This window comes from Gadus morhua, chromosome 9 (assembly GCF_902167405.1).
Source record: "Gadus morhua chromosome 9, gadMor3.0, whole genome shotgun sequence".
Taxonomy (NCBI): domain Eukaryota; kingdom Metazoa; phylum Chordata; class Actinopteri; order Gadiformes; family Gadidae; genus Gadus; species Gadus morhua.
Window position 1 is genome coordinate 21816300 of NC_044056.1, and position 19641 is coordinate 21835940.

Sequence of the window (19641 nt, forward strand, 5' to 3'; positions counted from 1 at the left end):
TATAGACTCAGTCTTCTTTGTCCTGTAGTTTTAGACGTGTAAGAGCGGGGATGTGCTCCTGCTATTGTATAGAGCTCTGAATGTGTTTGTTGGTTTAGCAGTTGATGTGCTATGGACTACACCCAATCACAGTCCTTCTATGATGACCTCATCGTTCTTCTAAGTGAACCCACCTTCTATACTCTCCTTTGCTTTCGTTAATAATATATATACCTAAAAAATCGTATTTGCTTATAGAATGATGCATTGTTCATTACTTTTGAGGGTTATTCCATGAGATTGGGTGGGAGACTGGTTTTCTTGGTTAAATTGGCAGCGTTTGAAGAGAGAACTTGGCCTGAACTAACAGCATCACTGGCAGGAACACAAAGTAGGACATTTCCCACCCATAGCGTCAGGGCTAGGAGGAATGAATTGGGTCACATTATAGTGTACATCTTTATGAACACTGCTGAGAAACACTCGTTTGTTTTTTATTTAAGTTAATTGTCATGTTTTTTATTGATATGCTATAAACTATATAAAAAAAAAACATGACGTAAAATGATACCTTTTTAATTTGTCATAAGCGAAAATGTGAATATGTGCTTCATCATTAACATCAACAGCAAAGGTTGTTTATCTACTCCTACATTCAACTAAACTTTAACTAAACTTTTTTTTTTTATAAAAGTATATTTCTCACTGTGTTTGCAGCATCTCAGAGAGGCCAAATCTAATCAAGTGACTGCAAACCTATGCTACCTCAAAATCTTAATTGGAGCTGGTATAAAAACAATCCTTTCACAAACCTCAGAACTACCAAAAACCACCTAAATGAAACGTTGTGTGGAGGTTACAGTGCAACCACACGAGAACGTTTTGGTTCCCTCAACGTTAGGTTAGGTTAGGTTTCTTCATAACCCTGAGGGAACGTTCTTGTTCTTGGTTTGGTTCTTGCTTACCTTTAGATAACCAACGTTAGCCATACGTTCTGTGTTACTATGTCCATTTTTGAATAGGCTATTCATCAGATTTAAGAGTTCTTAAAACAAAGGCTTTGAGTTAAATCCCGTCTCCATGTCAAACCAATGTTACTTCCCCCCCCATCATACCATCAACTATTATTTATAATGCATTCGATCCTTACTGCTTTTCAATAGTTCACGTCAAATTTCTACTGCATTACCTTGAAATTTGGCTTTTATAACGTAGGCCTATTAAATAGGCCTGGCCCTATTCCCATATAGAATTGGCTGCTACTCAAATAATGAATGCTAGGTGTACACTTATGCTACCAATGTATGACTCCGATTGAGAAGATTATTCTGATGATTGATTTACTTTCGGATGAAAAGATAAGAGGGAACACACACACACACGCTCATCCGTGAATGACTCACTTTCTTGCCAGCTTGACAATGAGGAAATATTTTGGCCGTGCATCACTGCAACTTGATCTGCGTCTATCTCCGTGCGCTATGTGTGTGAAATGGACAGCCGTTGCAGTCATCTGTTACAGTTACAGTAAGTTATCAGATCGCAGATCATGTATCCACTGTTCAAAGCCCATCGCTATCCGACGGTTCAGTGCTCATTCCAGGGGCTTAAAGATGGGATGTTTATTGATGACACAATGTCCCATGGACCAACAAGGCATGTATCTGAAGCGACGTGTCATTATCTAAAAAAGTAAATAACCGACGGGTCCACATCAAGGCCCTCCTCTGCGGGAACAGATCAACTTTGTCGTTGGACAATAACTAACTAGTAGTCAAACACTGACAACACAGCTGTCACATGCCTTAATGATCACACACAGAAAGTACGGGAGGGTGAAGTATGTGTGTGTGTGTGTGTGTGTGTGTGTGTGTGTGTGTGTGTGTGTGTGTGTGTGTGTGTGTGTGTGTGTGTGTGTGTGTGTGTGTGTGTGCGTGCGTGCGTGCCTGCCTGCTTGCCTGCCTGTGTGTGTGTGTGTGTGTGTGTGTGTGTGTGTGTGTGTGTGTGTGTGTGTGTGTGTGTGTGTGTGTGTGTGTGTGTGTGTGTGTGTCATTTCAAAATTCATGCTGCACAAAATATGCCATTATGAAAAGTGTGAAATCCGCTCAGCACTCTTAGCGCAGACGGTTTGACTGGCTTTAGTCGTGAACATGGCGCCCTCTAGTGGATCATGGAACGCATTCGTCTATATATGAAGTATAGAAATACTAACATGTTTATGCAGACCATGTCAAACACCTCTTATCAAGAGGTAAATAAATATTTATATTTATATGTTCGTTCATTTAATATGTTTATGAAAACATTTGGATAAGGCCTTCATCTCAGTCCATCAAGTAATATAAGTCACTGCAGTCAACAGTCACTTGACCAACTGCCTTAGCTAAGTGACCCCAGCTACAACTACAAGGGCCACTGTGGTCAGACCACGGTGTGTGTCTGTGTCTGTGAGAGACCGTGCATGTACATGCACAGTCTTTGTTGCACGTGTCTTGGGGCTCGTGCATCTGTGCACGAGACCTCCATAAGGCTGCAAACAATGGTAAAGCTCAGGGGAGCAGCCTTTAGGGACAGACACACACACACCTTTGTGTGTGCGATCATTAGGGCTTGCTTTAGCTCCATGATCCCTCTGTTGGATTGAGCTGCCTGCATTATTCATACCTGCAGCCGCGTAGCCTCTCCTATTCTTAGCAGGGAGACTTTAATGAAGCCTGGTCATATTTAGGTCCCCGTGTTCTTAATCTGTCACTTCCTCACCACCTCTGTAGCCCATGCCATGAGCCCAGCTCTCTAACGCTCCCTCGGCCCACCCAGCCCACCTCACCAAACCTCCCCCTGTTCTTCTTCTGCGCCGTGCATACAATTAGACCCCCAAAAGAGTTTCTTTCTAAATTACTCATACAGTGGTGAGTCATTACAATGTAATGCACGGTTGATGATTCACGCCATAATTTGTTTTGTAGAAGATTTATTACAATGAGAGAACATCCCAGTGCCAAATTAGTATTACAACAAACAAGCCTTGAAACTGTTTTATGTTTTTAGATATAAACGCTGTATACACCATTTCACCATACAATGTAAGGACCTTGTTTTGCATAAACTTCTTCGCATTGTTATTGTATCCTAATGAAACATTTCCTTTTGGATGTATGATATTGTGATATCTATTTCCATGAGGCCCAGCTCAGTATGTGAGAGCTGCTCTGAGGCAGGCAGTGTGCCTGTTTAGGGAAGGGAGACCCCGGGCATTGGTCCACTGCCGCAGCAGTCTGGAGGTAGAGCCAGCGGGCAGGCTGCTCAGAGAACCCTTTCCTCTCATAATGGGTCTCGCAGGAATCAACCTACAGCTTTAAGTGGCTCTGAATACAACCAATACAACCAAACTCCTACATGTTGTTGTGCCTTGTTATTGTGACTACTTATCCTAAATACTTTTGAAACAAGTATCGTTGAATGAAATTGTTCAACAATCTTTCTTTAATTCCTATTATTGGATAGCTATTGTGTTAATCCATGCATGTTGGAGATGTTTACTTCATCTTGTGTCATGACATTTCTACTGTGAGAGAAGCGCATAATCCCGTCAGTACGCACTGTACGTGATTCACCAGTACATTTAACACAGAACATTGTACAACCAGGTTTTATTATTTTTCATACAGTATTCAAGGCCTCATCAGGAATGATCAACTCACAGTTCCCAGGCATATTGAGCTCCATCGTGTGCAGAACTATTCTAAATCAAAATGGAACCAAATGCACATTGCACAGCGTTCTCCTGCCTCAGAGCACTCAGGATAACCTATTTGATATTGTAAACTCAATACCGCCAGACCGGGTAGCAGTTATTGAATGAGCCATATTACCCTGGAATCATTTCAGAAAACGTACAAATCTACCGATGATGAATGGTCTTGGCCTATTCTTCCATGAAAGCCCCAGCTCTGAACACATATATCTCAACACATCTTCCAGAAGGGAAATTGTCTGCCCTGTATTTTGTATGGAAGCACAGTTCTTTGGTAACATGGAGGCTTACTACTGCTCTGAAGAGTTCACCTGCTGTGAACAGGGATTATTTCAGAACATGACTTGCTAGGTAATTGGACAGCGGCTATTTTTGGTTCCCCAGGATCCTCAATTACACCTTCACGCTCCCTTCTGACTAATGGGGGTATTATCTCTCTGTATGATGGGGAATATATGAATAAACGGTTGAATTCTCAACCACATAATAAGCAGATCTTTGTGGGAGGACTCAGAGCAAAAGGGAAACCAAGAGCCTCATTGTCTAGATGATAGGAAACTGATCCTCCTAAAACCATTAAACTATATTGTCCCTTCTGCCACCACCCTTTTCATCTATATGATCTATTTATCTATCTTGAGATCCACAACTTTGCTTTGTGAGCAATAATACAGTTGTTTTATTACTTAGCTTGTTCACCCAATAATATCCTTTAAAATAACTGCCATATCTGCAGAAAATAAGAAAGCAGTTAAAAAATAACACGAGGGAACCTTTCAGTTATTCAGACATCTCTCTCTCTCTCTCTCTCTCTCTCTCTCTCTCTCTCTCTCTCTCTCTCTCTCTCTCTCTCTCTCTCTCTCTCTCTCTCTCTCTCTCTCTCTCTCTCTCTCTCTCTCTCTCTCTCTCTCTCTCTCTCTCTCTCTCTCTCTCTCTCTCAGTACCAGCCTGTTTCCTATTCAGCCCTTGTCACTTCAGGCTCAGCTGGGGATCAAATCAAGGACAATTAGAGGTAGAGGGAATGAGGCTCTATTTGTTATTCCCGCATCCTCCCTTTCACCGTAGATGTGGTACCCTCCCGTCTCCCTCCCCTATACCATCACCACTGTCATTGCTTTGACTGCTGCCAACTCCCACTCATGGTCTTCCAGGAGTGATTCATCTTCGTATTCTTCTCCACATAAAGAGCCCAGACATCAGGCCTTTGTGTGAGGCATAAGCTCCGATGAACAACCATCAACCTTCTCAAATGGAAATGGAACGGGCCTTTTCGGCCCCACTTGGTCCTGAGGCCTTCGTCTGCTCTACCTGTTGTCTGAGATAGGAGTTAAACTCTCTTATCTTATCTTTCCAAATGTAGTTGACGTTCCAATAAGGGAAGGGGAAAATGTGCATGCATGAATTTGTGCACATTGTGTCTGGTCCTACAACTGCACTTTCATTTAACATTATTATGTATTTGACAATAATAATACCATCTGAAATTCGAAGATGGTATTATTATGTATTTGACAATAAAAATACCAACTGCAATTCGAAGATGGTAATCAGGTGTGCTTTCACACCTGATTACTATCATGAGATTACGGCTCATGATAAGAGCCGTAATCTTCGATGTTCGATGCTAATGCTTTATAGTTGGACGTTTATTGAAGGACAACGGCTTTGCTGTAGAATGGACCATCTTTTTTGTGACAGGGTCTGAAGAACAGAATCATTCAAATAAGTGCTTCATCGCCTGCTTTCACATCCCACTGGCCAGTTCTCTTCTACAAAAGGCCAGTTACCATTCGATGCCGGCCCACAGAGCTTTCATCAGACCTCCATGGCTAAGTGCAGTTAGCAGCTGGGAGTGGCAGGACATTACCCCACAGGAAATGGATTGTGTTGAAAGGAGGCAGGTCATTGTAATGTAATGCCTTGGCTGAAAGACTATTCCTCTGTTCTGTAAAGTGGACGGCATAAATATGACTGCGGTGCCGGGGCAATCCTGAAGCAATAGTGATGATACATAATTTGAATCTTCTGTGGTATCGTTGTTACAGGCTAGGTATGACTCGGTGGCAAATGTTCAACACGTGGTTGATTCAGAGAAATAAGATAAACGAGCTGGCAGTCTGGAGGCGGTTCATGAAGCATCTCTCAAAAGGTTAGAATTCAGTTTATGTTTGAACTGGGCGGAATGGTAAATAAGCCACGCCTAGAGGTTCTCATTTACCCAGGTAACCTTCAGCCTCCCTTGGCCTGGGCAGAATGGCAAAGAGGCCATGTTTGTAGGGTCTGACTTATCTCAACCCAGACTGTATATGGTGCAGTGTGGCCCACTCTGTGTGTAGGAGAAGAAGCTATTCAGAACTGGTGTTAGAGCTACATATATGTGGTCCAATGGTACTGATGTTAGCTTGAATAATAGGTGGTCTAAATAAAGCATTGAAGAAATGTACTCACTTCAAGAGTCAACTCATTAAAGTGTAAATTAAGTCCCAAACTGCAGCCTAACAAAAAAAAACTGTAGCCCACGTTGGCTACGGCCAACACACCCAATATGGATAATAATAATAATAAATGAAATTTATATAGCGCTTAATATGGTACTCTAAGACGCTTTGGATTATTTCTGATTGTTATAAGATAATATAATGATTTCACCTAAAAAAAACTCTCTAAGAAACATTTACTCTCACAGATTGATACAATTAATGGGTGAAATTGATTATTATTGTTTTCTAATTACTTAATCATTTTGTGTGTCCCGGGGTAGGAGCGTGGTCACCTATAGATGGCAGTATTCTCTTTTGAATCGGTGCTGTATGCTTGATAGTTGCCAGTTTTAAATGTATTTGCATGTCATACTTCTAACATCAATGTAGCAGTCATATCTAGGGTCATAGACACGTGGCACTCTCTAGACTAGAATCTCCTAAATGCCTCAAACTTGGCTCTGTAATAACCTAGGAACCCATGCATCCATGCTCTTTCATGCAAACTCCACGGAGAACCATTCAGTCGGGTACATAAGTTGGCATGGAGACCGAAATCCACCATGCATGCACTACTAGAGTAACATGTAACGGATGTGCCATTGAAGAGTGATTGCCTCTTCTAAAGCAGGCCATGTGATCATGGACGATGGAGTAGTAACCTTTAAGTGATCTGCTGTTGAGCCACTGTGGAGCGGTCTTCTTTCTGAGGTTAACAGAGGAGCTGATCGATCTCAGAGATGTACAAGATGCCTTCTGTGAAGGTTTGAGTTTTCAAATCCGCTGGCATATATATTTGTATGCATTACTTACAATGCTAATAAAGATGTGGCATTATGTTCAGTTGAACGAAGTGATTCAGCAGGTGAACAACGGCCTGTGTTTGAACGGATGTGTGGTGATTCAGTTTGTGTGCCAAAGTTATTGCAAAAACAGACAGAGAACCTTAAGTAATTTTGCACCAAACAAATATAACCACATTTATTTCGAAAGTATAAAATATCACACGATCAAGGCCACTTTTCAGGGTAAATCAACCATCTTTTAGAAACATTTATACAGAGAAAAAGCTTGTCACTCTGTGCTGGTCTAACACACACTATCCAGTTATGTGGCTATGAAATGAGCATCCATCTTCCCCACATGTAGTGGTTGGCAAGGCTTGAATAATTTAAATGAGATTGGAAACGGCAGGAGTTAAAGACATCCATCAAGAGAATCCGGTGTTTTGAATGTTGTTTTCGTCATTTTGTTATTTTCTGTTTCCATGTTAAACCAGCTTGCAGGCACAGCTCGACTTTACAGGCACGTTTTACCTTCTACTGAGAGAGAGAGAGAGAGAGAGAGCGAGAGACAGAGAGAGCCACACAGAGAGAGAGAGACAGAGACAGAGAGAGAGAGAGAGAGAGAGAGACAGAGACAGAGAAAGAGACAGAGACAGAGACAGAGAGACAGAGAGACAGAGAGACAGAGACAGAGACAGCTGTAGTTCACATTCTTAACAATGGCACCAGTGAGGTCAAACGAGTATCCCCACGGAGAGAGCGAGAGAAGAGAGAGAGAGAGCATCTGCCGTTGGAACGAGCTGAAGAAACGCGCCATCTAGACCTCACCCCCTCAACGGCCTGGATGGTCACTGCAGATCTAGCAAGGGGGGCGGTGCGTGGGGGGGGTCTGGTCCAGTAGAATGTAGTGTTTACAGTCCTACCCACAAACATGGATGTGGTTCCCCGTTGAGGTAGAACAGTTGTACAAGAACAACTTTGATTCTAAGTATACAAATGTCACATGTCAACAGTCACATGGAGAAAACAAAAAAAACAGGAGTGGAGACATGAGAGTGAGATAGTGAGAGTGATAGAGAGAGGGAGAGAGAGAGTGATAGAGAGAGGGGGAGAGCGAGAGAGTGACTTGAATTGAGTACAGTTACGTTTCTATAGAACTTAAAGGTTCCCTCTCGTTTCTTTTTAACCAGATTCCCTTTTTACGAGCATGGTGGCAGACATTTTGAAGGGATATTATTGCATCTACGAGCTCGGAAATACAACAATTCTACAATTGCTGACAAAGCAAAGCTGTGGATCTCAGTCATTACATTTTCATCCTCATCCCCCCCCCCCCCCCCCACACACACACACACACACACACACACACACACACACACACACACACACACACACACACACACACACACACACACACACACACACACACACACACACACACACACCTGACAGTGCAAACAAAATAAAAAAAGAGTTCACCCAACGGATCTAAACTGAAGTGGCGTCGGCTGAGGGAGGGCGCGTTCCCGTGTAGAGGACACAGTTCACTCAACACGCTGCTCATGCTCTTCAAACACGGTCCACGGTGTGCTCTGTGAACCCTCTCTCTTCTCTTGAAGGCTGGAATGGACTAAGTGAGCTGTCGGGCTCCCAGTAGGGCATGCAAGGCTAGGCAAGGCTAGGCTAGGCGTACCCGCCTCCCTGGGCTAGGACTAACTGTCGCCCACGACGCGCCCCGACGCCTTGTGGCCGATGATGCTCTCGGTGGACTTGAGGAGCCTCTCCAGACAGGGCGCGTTGATCTTTTTGCCCAGCGGGGGCGGTTTCAGGGGAGCGGCAGCGTCTGTTTTCGCGTAGCGGTCCGTGCTGGAGGACACCGCGCTGTCCTGCGTTAGCGCTTGGTCTCTGGGGGCCGGAGGCTGGGGCCCGGGGCCATCCAGGGCCCGGGGCGGCGGCGCCTGCTGCGGAGGGGGTGGCGGCAGCGGCGGCGGGGGCGGCGGGGGCTGTCCCGCGCTGGGCGAGCAGATGGGGGAGGGGTGGAGCCACGTCGGTCTGCTGCCGACCGACTTGGCCCCGGGCGGTCTGTGGTCCGGGACGCGCAGGGCCGTGGGGCTGTGTGCCGCGGGAACGCCAGGAGCGCCGGCACTGGCGAGGGACGGGGCGCTGGTCAGGTCCGTGCCCACCGGGGAGGAGAGCTACAGGGAGAACAGAAACGTGTGCTTAACGCCCGGCACCAAAACAACAACATGGTTTGTTTACCGACGGTTCGGTTGACTCAGGACAGAAGGCTACTAGGGGTGGGGACGACACAGGGTGTTAAAGCGATCTCTAGGGTGTGTCTGGATTACAGAGGGGAGGGAACCCTTACTGACTTAAGGCAGGGGAATCAAACGCTCAACAGATCTTTCATTTCTCTGCACCCATTCTGGCTCACCTCTTAAGATGACCTATTCTCCGCTGTTTTTGTTCTCAGTGACCATGAATACTGTAATCCTATGAGATGTCTATATATAAGTCTGTATTGAATATTGTCCCTAACTGTTAAATTCAATTGAATTGGGTGTGGTTATACCACCGATCAGACCGAAGCAACAGCACCAGAACAGTACTGAATAACTGGATATACAGCAGAGTCTTCACGGTAAGGTCCGTACTACTCATACCAGTATGAGTAGTGCATGAGTAATGCATGAGTAGTATAAACCGTCTAGCCTACTGTCCATTTGTGAGGTCAGTGATGAATATTTGTATAAAAGCTTCCGAATCTATTGGCATCTCTCTAATGAACGGTGCAGTTATTTTTCACTGAAAAAAAGTTTAAAGCACTGTTTCCAGCCCTTGTGTTGCATGTTTAGATAGAATGACTTTTTGCTCTGCTAAGTAAGTAGCAAAGCAGCAGCCTAAGCTATTTAAAATTACAAGGAAGGACAAGCTTGGTTTGGTTGTAATTGATGATTGTCAACATTTGAATCCAGATAGGCAGGACAGACCCGATCATTTCAATCCGGTTTGAGAAATATCTTTGCCCTCCCCTGCTCTACTGTGCGTTTTGAGAACCCCACACCACACCACAATCAGTGCACCCCACCTCTCCATCAAAAATCCCCTGAAATAATAAAAGTGGTCATTTTCTTATCAAAATAATGATTTAGTCAATGAACTATGTTGACTATATTTATGAAATTAATTACTGCTAATAATTGCTTATTTATTTCAGGATTTCATTCATAGCAATAATTAATTCAATACATAGCCAGGTTTATTTAATTCTTTAGTATTCAGTTAAATGTATAGTATTACGTTGTAATCCTCCCCTCCCAGTCTCGTTCCTCGTCGTTATGTGATTAAAGCACAAGACTGATTTGATTGATTTTAGTTTATTTAAGAACGATACAGATCCTGTAATCCTTTACCTGCTTACTCATATAACTGTACATGTTGAATATGTTACCTTGAGTTTCTTAGGGGGAGCTTCATGCTCCGTCTGAGCGCCTGGTGGTTGGTCTTGGGGTTGTACATTGGGAAACCAGCTCTTCAGCATGTCCTCCATCTTGAGAATGATGTTGACATACTTCTCACTGAAAAACACACAAAAAAAGGGTTCAACAGTTAGCATGTATATATAAACACACACACACACACACGTACAAATGTGCACATGTATACATACTGGGCCTCCACAACCCTCCCTACCTCTAAACATAATCTCATAAAGCGACAGAAGACACAAACGACTCAGCAACAAAAAAGCACCAGAAGTGACCCAGCATCCTTAAGAGGTGGGCAGACCGGGACCCCCCCTCCTTCCAAACCAGATGGTTGATGGGGAATATGCACGTCATGTGATCAGGACCTCCCTCTGCCTTTTCTTTCAATGTAAAAAGGCACCATAGAGGGCATTTCAGTGCCGAATGCTCTGCATTTTAACGATGACTATAAAAAACTTAAATTGAATTGGGTAATTGAACATGGCCGGGACCAGGCTGCGTCTCTGAAGGGGTAAGCTCATTACCCGAACTGGCCAAGGGACAGCTAATTAATGAAGTACAAGTGAGCTGCTGCAAGTGTTAAGGTTGATGGTATTATCTTTAACAAGCATAGAGTGAGTAAGTGGACTGGGCAGTACGTAGGGTAAGGGGGGGCGGCGGCCTGGCCCTCCGCACCACGCTGTGAGCCATGTGTCTGGGATAAACGTCCAACCCATGCAGACTGCACACTGCACCATGTATAGCAGCTGTTACAGAGCATGTAGACTGCACCATGTATAGCAGCTGTAACAAAGCATATACCCCATACAGAGTGCACTGTCTAGCAGTTATAACAGAGCTTTGACCTGAACATCACCCTGGACCACTCTAAGGGATGACTTTGAAGAATACAGTTTTGAAACTATAAATTCAATCTGCATTTTTTATAATAAATACACCAATAAAATGTGTATCTACATCAGTCCATATTATAGTATTTAATAGTATAGAAAAACAGTGAACTTTTACAAACAAATTCCCTAATGACGATGGAGGGGCGATAAAGTGTGATTAAGAGACATACCCCATGCAGGGATTCTGCAACACCCCCATGATCCTCTGGATCCTGTCGATGGCGACGCTCTCCTGGAAACTGCTGAGTCCTGTACACAGAGGAAGCGGGGAGGTCCGTCGTGAGTCACGTTGTCTCTGCAGAGGGGCTGAAGCTGCGCAGCAGATGGGCTGTTTGGTGAATGTGCATGCAGTGAGGGAGGAGATGGTCTGTCTCTATGGGCAGGAAGTGTGGGGGTCAATCAAGGCCTTTGGTTTGACGGGTTTCCCAACCCCAGTACTTACAGGGCCTAGCATGAATGCAGCGTGGCTAGCCCTAACCAGCCATGTGAATCGCTCTACACTGTGGTCTGGCTGCATTTTCCCGCCTCAGATAAAATTAGAGCTTCATAAATGATTGATGTTAGGATTAATGTGACACGGGTTCCTCTGCCAATTTGTGTGAAATAACTGAATAATTAAAAAAAGGTGCTGAATTTAATTTGGAAACGTTGTGACCTGTTGTGAAATATAAAAACTCCTACACTGCCAGAAATAGTCTATGGTCTCTCTCTTTATAAAACAAACCAAGAGTTCACACAAGGCAAATAGTTGTGGTTACGTGACATTCTTTGTGCAAACAATACAGTACATGTTTTAGACATCACTCTCTCAAATTCTCAAGCTATTCCTCCAAGAATTGTGCACCACATACCAGTCTTTTGTTTTTGTTTTGGAGAGAGAAAGAGAAAGAGGAAGAGAGGGGGATAGTAAGAAAGAGAGAGAGAGAGAGAGTAAGAACGAGAGACCGAAAAGAAAGAAAGAAAGTAAGAAAGACAAGGCTAGAGTTAGAGGAAAACGAGAGAGAAGGAGAGTAGAAAGCTGCTTGGGAGATCTGGTTTCAATCCAAAAATGGCGGCATCTCAATCCTACACCAGACCCGATGTGAAAGGGCATATGAGGAGAACAGGAAGAAAAAAATGCAACCGCCGACTTACGTTCTCTGTATCTCCCCGAGCGAAGGCCATTCAGGATGGACGATAACGGATGAATGTAGCATTGTAATGCCATACACTGCGAAAAAAAGAAAGAATTTATCGTAACAGAGCACATATGCAGTAAAAACCTGTTCCTTCTTTGTAGTTAATGTTCCGTTTCTGTTTCTCTTTCCCAATCAGGCAGCTTGCATAACACACTTCAGGTCACCCATAAAGTCACGTGGGAGGGCTGTGTTCTTTCCTGGAATATCCCTACATGTGCAACAGCTAGAAGCAGGGAGAGGCTGGGGTGCTTAGGTGGTCCTGCCACAGCTGTTCCCGGCGCTGTTGTGGAGCTTGCATTTACATTTACATTTAGGGGATTTTGCTGACGCTTTTCCAACGCCACTTACAACAATTCATTCACACATTCACACACCGACAGCGGAGTGTACCCCTCAGGGCAACGGCCAGCTCGTCGGGAGCAGTTAGGGTGTGGCGCGTCTTGCTCCGGGGCACCTCGACACTAGGAGGAGCCCGGGAATCGAACCGGCAACCTTCCGGTCACCAGTCGACTCGCTCTGCCTCCTGATCTACTGCCGCCCTGGTGCTCCAGTGGATAACAGAACGAGCGCTCAGGCGCTGCCTGGGGCTCACCTTCCTGGTGAAGACCTGCTCCCGGCCCTCCTGGATGGAGAGGGGCTGCGGCGGCGGGCCCTCCACTAGGCCGTGGGGCCTCTTCAGCGGGTTCCTGGCCATCCTCGCCTCTCCCCCCGCTGTGGTCTGACCCGGTCTCCTGGCGGCGTCACCGCCGCCGCCGCCGCCGGCCGCGCTCCAGACCCTCTTCACCGCGTCGGCCCGCCTGCCCGGGTGGAGCGCCTCCACCAGGGGCCTCCGCGCCGCGACATCCAGCTCATTGTCCTCGTCCTCCTCGTTGTCGGTCGCCAGCCAATCGATGGAGCTCTCCGAGTCGGTAGCAGACATCCTCGGGAGGGAGCCGCTAAGCAGCACTGACCATCACTGACCTGCCGGGCCGGACAACAAACCGTTAGCCACCGCACTGACATCCCGTAACCACTCCACACACACCCTGCAGCAGCAGCTCTGCGCTGAGTCTACGAGGTACCGGGTATGCTGGCAGAGGGCGAACCCCCGTCCGCGAAACAATCGGGTTGTGAGAAGCAGTCTTTACCACTGAGCACCATCTGGACCGCGTGCTGGGGGAGCAGGTGGTGCCAGAGAAACCCAATTGTTGGGATAACCAATGACCTGCAGGCCTCCCAACCACAACAGAGGAGGGCCGGGGAGCCGGTGAGCACACACTGTGGGCCCGTCGTCGAAGGCAAACACTCGGGACGCCCCTCCACACACACGACGACAGCAATCCTCTGGGGTTGCCCCTGGTAACACGCTCCACAATACAACCTCAAGAATTATGCTGCGCTACCTGAGTGAGGAACGCCGGACCGTCCTAACGTATCGTTTGCAGGCGAAATGCTACGGCGGTGAGGGGAAAGGGCGTGTTTAGGTCTGCCTGCCATTCAGAACGGAATGGACCGTCCGACATTACGGCGTGCATGTGTGTGTGCTGGGTCGGCTGCCTCCTTGTCCCGCCTCGTTTTAAATATGCCAGGGAGTCGTACCGTCATCTCCACTGACCTGTCGCCGCATGCTAAGGACACGATCCAAGGAATCATTCAGAGGATTTTTTTTTCCTACAGTGGATCCCTTGAATTGTTCTAAAATTAAATTAAGATAATGATTAATCATTGGCTCCAGATTGAATAGCCCTTGATTATGAAATCACACATTCGGTTAAGAAATTATTAGTAGCCCTACCCATTTCTTGGGTACACGTGTTTGCAGTGCAAAGAAGGAGTCTGTTTATAGTAGTAATAGAAGACGATGGAACCACGCGCTGTTCTTTGTCTACGAAATGCCGGCGTGGCTTGACATCACACAGGGAAGGGCATTGGATCGCAGGTTTTGACCTTAAAACAACAACATTACACATGGCCTGGTGTGTGTCCCTGTTGTGTTTGTGGATTATAACAGAGACATGCATTCAATAGGCTATTGAAGGGGTTTTAACTTAGCCTTCCAAAGGTAGGTCTAAATCATTTTTTACATTTTGTGAATCATTTCACCTTTTAAAGATGAACGCAAACCTTAATTCTGAGTGTTTAAAGGGAATTGTAAGTATATAAAGAAGATGAAACGACACACACACAAGCACACTACTAATATGATTTCAATATTGAATATTGTATAATTTAGAAGGTTAAACGCCCCGTATATTCTGATGTGATGAAGTAATATCAGAGGACATTTCAGATTCCAATCACACGACTGCTTTACAAATGAAAGTGTAGCCTGTACGTTCCTTAATTCTAGGAACGTGGTCTTCCCCTCAGAGATGAAGTAACGTCTCTGCTAGTCTTCTGGATCATAGTATTTATCGTTACGTTATCCAGCATAACGTCTGTGAACGGGGCAAACTATCCCATATCCCAGAAGCAGTTTCTAGTCCAAATGAAGATGGTTAATTGAAAACATCAACTTATTCGTTTTAGAATCACTAACACGTTGATTTTTTTTATTATTTTTTTTACCAAAGGTTAGAGTAGCCTACATTGAAACATCACTCCATTACAATGTCCATATTCAGAAGTTGTGCTGCTTATCCACTCAATCCAACCCCATCTCTATCACTCAAAAGCCAACATAAAGGTGACATCCTCAACATGTAAAACAGACAGTGTGGACATCATGTACTGTCTAATAAACGGATGTACAGTTTGATGGCATGCCATCAAATCCGGCTTCCTGCTTCTAAACCGCACCTTACATCAAATCAATACAAATGGATTTCTCCAGAACACTAGCATTCATTCACATAAACACCGTTGCGACCTGCACTTAAGACAAACGCCACGCGCCAGATATGTAACATTAGGTCCAGGTACACACCTTAGCAGGATGGAGCAGAGAGCAGCCTCTTTGTTCAGCGCTGTATCCAGGGCGCCTGCACGGGGAGCAGCTGATGTGCGCTACGTGCGCGAGAGAAGCAGCACTGCGATTGAGGCGGCGCGTGTTGCTTCTCCCAGAGCAACGTGTCTGGGGGGTGGGCGGGCGCAGAGGCGACGGCGCTTCCCATTAGCTCTCCGGGCCGCGGTCCGACCAATAGAGCATGCGTTTCAAACTCGCGTCGGACGATAGGAGAGATATTCTTACGTATTTAAATGGGATGGAAATGACACAAACACGTGGACACGCGGATCGGTTTCTTTCCGACGGATGGATTTAGGACAGTTTTCGGTCAGTGTGAAGGCATTTTCTTTGTTCAGTCATCCGGATGATGGCGTGTTGTCTGCGTAATTCAAAAATCATTATTTTTTGTAAAGACGCAGTTATGGAGGATAGTGAGCCCATTAAAACAGTAAAACACAGTCTGAGTTTATAAAATGTACATGTCCTAAATGTCATGTTTCATGTGTTACGTTATAAATGGTGTACGCACACACACACACGCACACACACACGCACGCTATTCATTCAATATAAAGGAGGATCACAAATACACGTTGCTTTTTAGAAACGGTTTAAGGCAAAGTTCCGATAAGAAACGCCTAATATCACAGGGTGGATCAAATTATAGCATCACCAAACAGAAACACGCCATTACTCTCGGTCGGTTTAAGTCTGTATTGTAAAGGTATGACGCATGGGTCCGCAGCGCCTGGCAGCACGAGAGGTCGTGAGGCGCGAGAGACCCAGACGATACCGAGAGCCAGCAGTGAGTCACGAACCCTGTTCGCGGTGAACGGGATCACGTGCGTTTAGGAGACACCCACTCAAAAAACGTCAGCCTCTCCTCCGCTCCCCTCCCTCCCTCCTCCTTCCCTCCGTGGACAATTACAATTAAAAACAGAGCCATGTTTTTAAAACAGAATTAAAAACATGGCTCCGCTGCTGCTCAGGTCGTCAACATAACCTTTTATCCCCGCCTCCATCAGGTCTACTCTTATTGGATTTGTCTAAAAAAAACAGGGTTTGACGTGAACAGGGCTGACGAGCAGTTTAACAACGGGTTGCAATGCAAATATTTCTGGCTCTAAAGTTTAAACTCAGAGAGGCTTATTTTGAAGCGTCCTACATTTCCGCCGTAACGACTACTTGTCAGTCATTCAACATATTGATGACGTAATGGCATGGTCGTTCTTCAATCGAGAGAGCCAATCGGGCCACCCCGAAACAAACTTGTTGAGCCTCTTCCATGAAGTCAACTGAGGTGAGAGACCCAAGCAACACCCCTCCCAGAGCCACATCCTCTGTGAGTCCAGCTGACGACTCTCTGCACATCCTACTACAGCCTGGACTTCCTCATTCTCCTGTCTTATGTACTACAGCAGTAACCGTCACCATGGATGAGTAAATCACATCAAGGCCTGAGAAGGTTTCATTACGTTTTGAAATAATTATAATTTTTAAAAGATATCAATAAAATATAGGCTATAATACATTCTGGTTTAATGCTGGGCTCATGCTGAGGAGGAATGCTGTGGTTTCTGTGCTGTACATCTTATGTGATTAACCCAGTTAAGATTTACCCTCCATTCTGTTCAACTGTTTTTTTATTAAAGTGTTTGAGTTGTCCCCACGGGACCGAGAGAGACTATCTTCTTCACCCTACACACATGCCACATGTCGAGTTCATTGAATTAATGCATTGTGAAATCTGGGCCGACAGCAGAGTCATGAGCACCAAACTGAACTACAGTCAGACGGGCCGACTGACTCAGAGCAGCCATCACAGGAATCCAACTCATTCCTTGGTGATCTGTAGAAAGGCCTTGTAAGAGATCAACAAATGGCCATTTGAGCATTGGATGGGCTGAATCCACTGTTTGTATTCACTCAATTAGGAGAGATCAGCTCGTGTTGATGTGGGAGGAGATCATATCAACACAGCAACCTTAAATGACCCACTGGCTCCCAGCCTGCATAAGGTTACACGCAGACATAGATACCACACCCTCATAGAGCAGGTGTGCTACAATGCACTTCTCTATGAGCATGAAATTAGTGTCTTTTTGTATGGTTGTGTATGTGTGTGTGTGTGTGTGTGTGTGTGTGTGTGTGTGTGTGTGTGTGTGTGTGTGTGTGTGTGTGTGTGTGTGTGTGTGTGTGTGTGTGTGTGTATTTTTGTCTTGGTTGTTTATTACAGCATTGATTTTGCACTTTTGAGTCAACTTAGTTTTCAACAGTCTTCCCTGGGCCCCAGGTTAATGAGGAGAACATGTGTGTGTGTGTGTGTGTGTGTGTGTGTGTGTGTGTGTGTGTGTGTGTGTGTGTGTGTGTGTGTGTGTGTGTGTGTGTGTGTGTGTGCCTGTGATTCTGTCGAGTTTGTACTAGATTTGCCAATGTCAATTTAATCTGTTATGGAAGGTACTGGAAGGCACGTAAGAACAGCCAGTGTCTGTCACTCCGGAGAATGTAAACATACGGGGATAACCAGAGTGAGTCAGGGCAGCACTGCTCTACACTAACGTTTGGTGGAATGTTGTTGTTGTTTTCTCATCCAGCTTTGAGGACAGATCATTTAAAACCATGCAGAGCTCTTTCCCCCTCTATCGTGACTTCCTGGGGTCGGAGTGAATGAGAGTTCTCCCCAGCCACAGATCCTTATTGGTCATCTCGTTACGTTGGACATGTGAGCCACAACGTGGAGTCCCAGCCCGCGCACGTGTCTCACATGTACAGTTCTCCTCTCGTCCTCTTTTTATATAATATCCAAAGTGCCCTTTAATCTCTTCTAACTGCCCCAGCCAATTCTTACATAAGAGGACAAGACTTCAGCAAGTTTGAACAGGGTCAATATCTTTCACCTCCTTTTACTCTGAGCGTCATCGCCTTCCCAGACCTCCAAATATGGCATCATCCTGTTACTGTAAATGCCGCTTCATTTGAGCTAAGCCCTGCCCCCGCACATTGTGAAAAAAAAAGTGACTGCATTAAGATTTGGCACACACACACACACACACACACACACACACACACACACACACACACACACACACACAAAATGAGGGAAGAAAAAGTGCCTGTTGTGTGTGGCAAAGTTGAACCAATGGCAAGCAGGAGCTGCCGTGATGATGCAGAGGGGAAGTGGTGTGCAGGCCTGATTCCTAGAAGCATGTGCTGTGACTTTAAGGGGGTGGGTGCTTTAGCACGTTCTAGGAAGACACGCCCTCTCTCCCTCCAGAGCTCCTTCCTACTCCTGACTCCGCTCGCTCACATGCTGCCCCCTCAGAGCCGAGCACCCGGTCCTGTTCCACAGACAGGTCACATGCACCCGGTCCTGTTCCACAGACAGGTCACATGCACCCTGTCCTGTTCCACAGACAGGTCACATGCACTGGGCTGTGTTCCACAGACAGGTCACATGCACCCTGTCCTGTTCCACAGACAGGTCACATGCACTGGGCTTTGTCTGTGTGTGTGTGCATCTATGTGTGGGCATGTATGTATGTGTTTGTAAACACATACATCCATGCACACACACACACACACACACACACACATACACGAGCATACGTATTCTCATGTGTGTGTTTTTGTGTGTGTGCACATGTGTATGTGTGTGCATGTATGTGTGCCAAATGTGTGCATGCATGTGTGTGTGTGTGTATGTATTCATGTGTGTGTGAACGTCTGTGTTCAGGTATGTGTGCACGTGTGCATTTGCATATGCCCGGGCTGTGCATGTGTATGAATGTGTCTGAGACATGTTCTTAGCATGTCCATGTGTGTTTGTAGGGCAGCCCCCGGCGCTGGTGGGATGCCTCCACACATCCGCGGGGCAGAGTCATGTGACCAGTACATTAGCTGGCTTATGTAAGCGCTCCGGCGGCAGGCTTCAGGCACAGAGTGGAAGGGCTGCGTGGTGCACCGGATCGGGAGCCCAGAAGCACAAGCAGGGCCTCCACACCGGACCTCTGGATCGGTCCTCTGCTGGAAGGAGACCTTCACTGAGTTGGACACTTTTTGGACGTCACCAGGGAACGTTGGAACAGAGCGAACAAAACTGGATCAGAATATCCACGCCCCGAACAAGAATAAATCATGTATCTCACAAACAGACAAATT

General features: G+C 45.7%; 1 protein-coding gene across 2 annotated transcripts; it reads right to left on the bottom strand.

Annotated features, from left to right (window-relative positions):
* Positions 1–7164: 7164 nt before the first annotated feature.
* Positions 7165–15613, bottom strand: ciartb (circadian associated repressor of transcription b). 2 transcript variants are annotated; one of them, XM_030366225.1, is made up of 6 exons: positions 15463–15613; positions 13150–13517; positions 12514–12589; positions 11550–11628; positions 10450–10576; positions 7165–9193 (listed from the first exon to the last, which is right to left on the bottom strand). In XM_030366225.1, the coding sequence occupies exons 2-6, from the start codon at positions 13474–13476 to the stop codon at positions 8711–8713; spliced, it is 1092 nt and encodes a 363-aa protein (XP_030222085.1). In that variant the 5' UTR covers positions 13477–13517; positions 15463–15613; the 3' UTR covers positions 7165–8710. The 2 variants fall into 2 exon arrangements, with proteins under 2 accessions (XP_030222085.1, XP_030222083.1); XM_030366223.1 differs by having other exon boundaries at positions 11550–11691.
* Between the last annotated feature and the right edge of the window lie 4028 nt (positions 15614–19641).

Bases quoted from the DNA above. Each gene is read 5' to 3' on its own strand.
- ciartb (XM_030366223.1), bottom strand. From the start codon at position 13,476: ATGTCTGCTACCGACTCGGAGAGCTCCATCGATTGGCTGGCGACCGAC. The intron at 10,577-11,549 runs GTATGTCTCTTA...TGTGTTTTTCAG, and splicing joins TTGCAGAATCCCTGCATGGG to TGAGAAGTATGTCAACATCA. The intron at 9,194-10,449 runs GTAACATATTCA...TTCTCCCTGTAG, and splicing joins CTCCCCCTAAGAAACTCAAG to CTCTCCTCCCCGGTGGGCAC.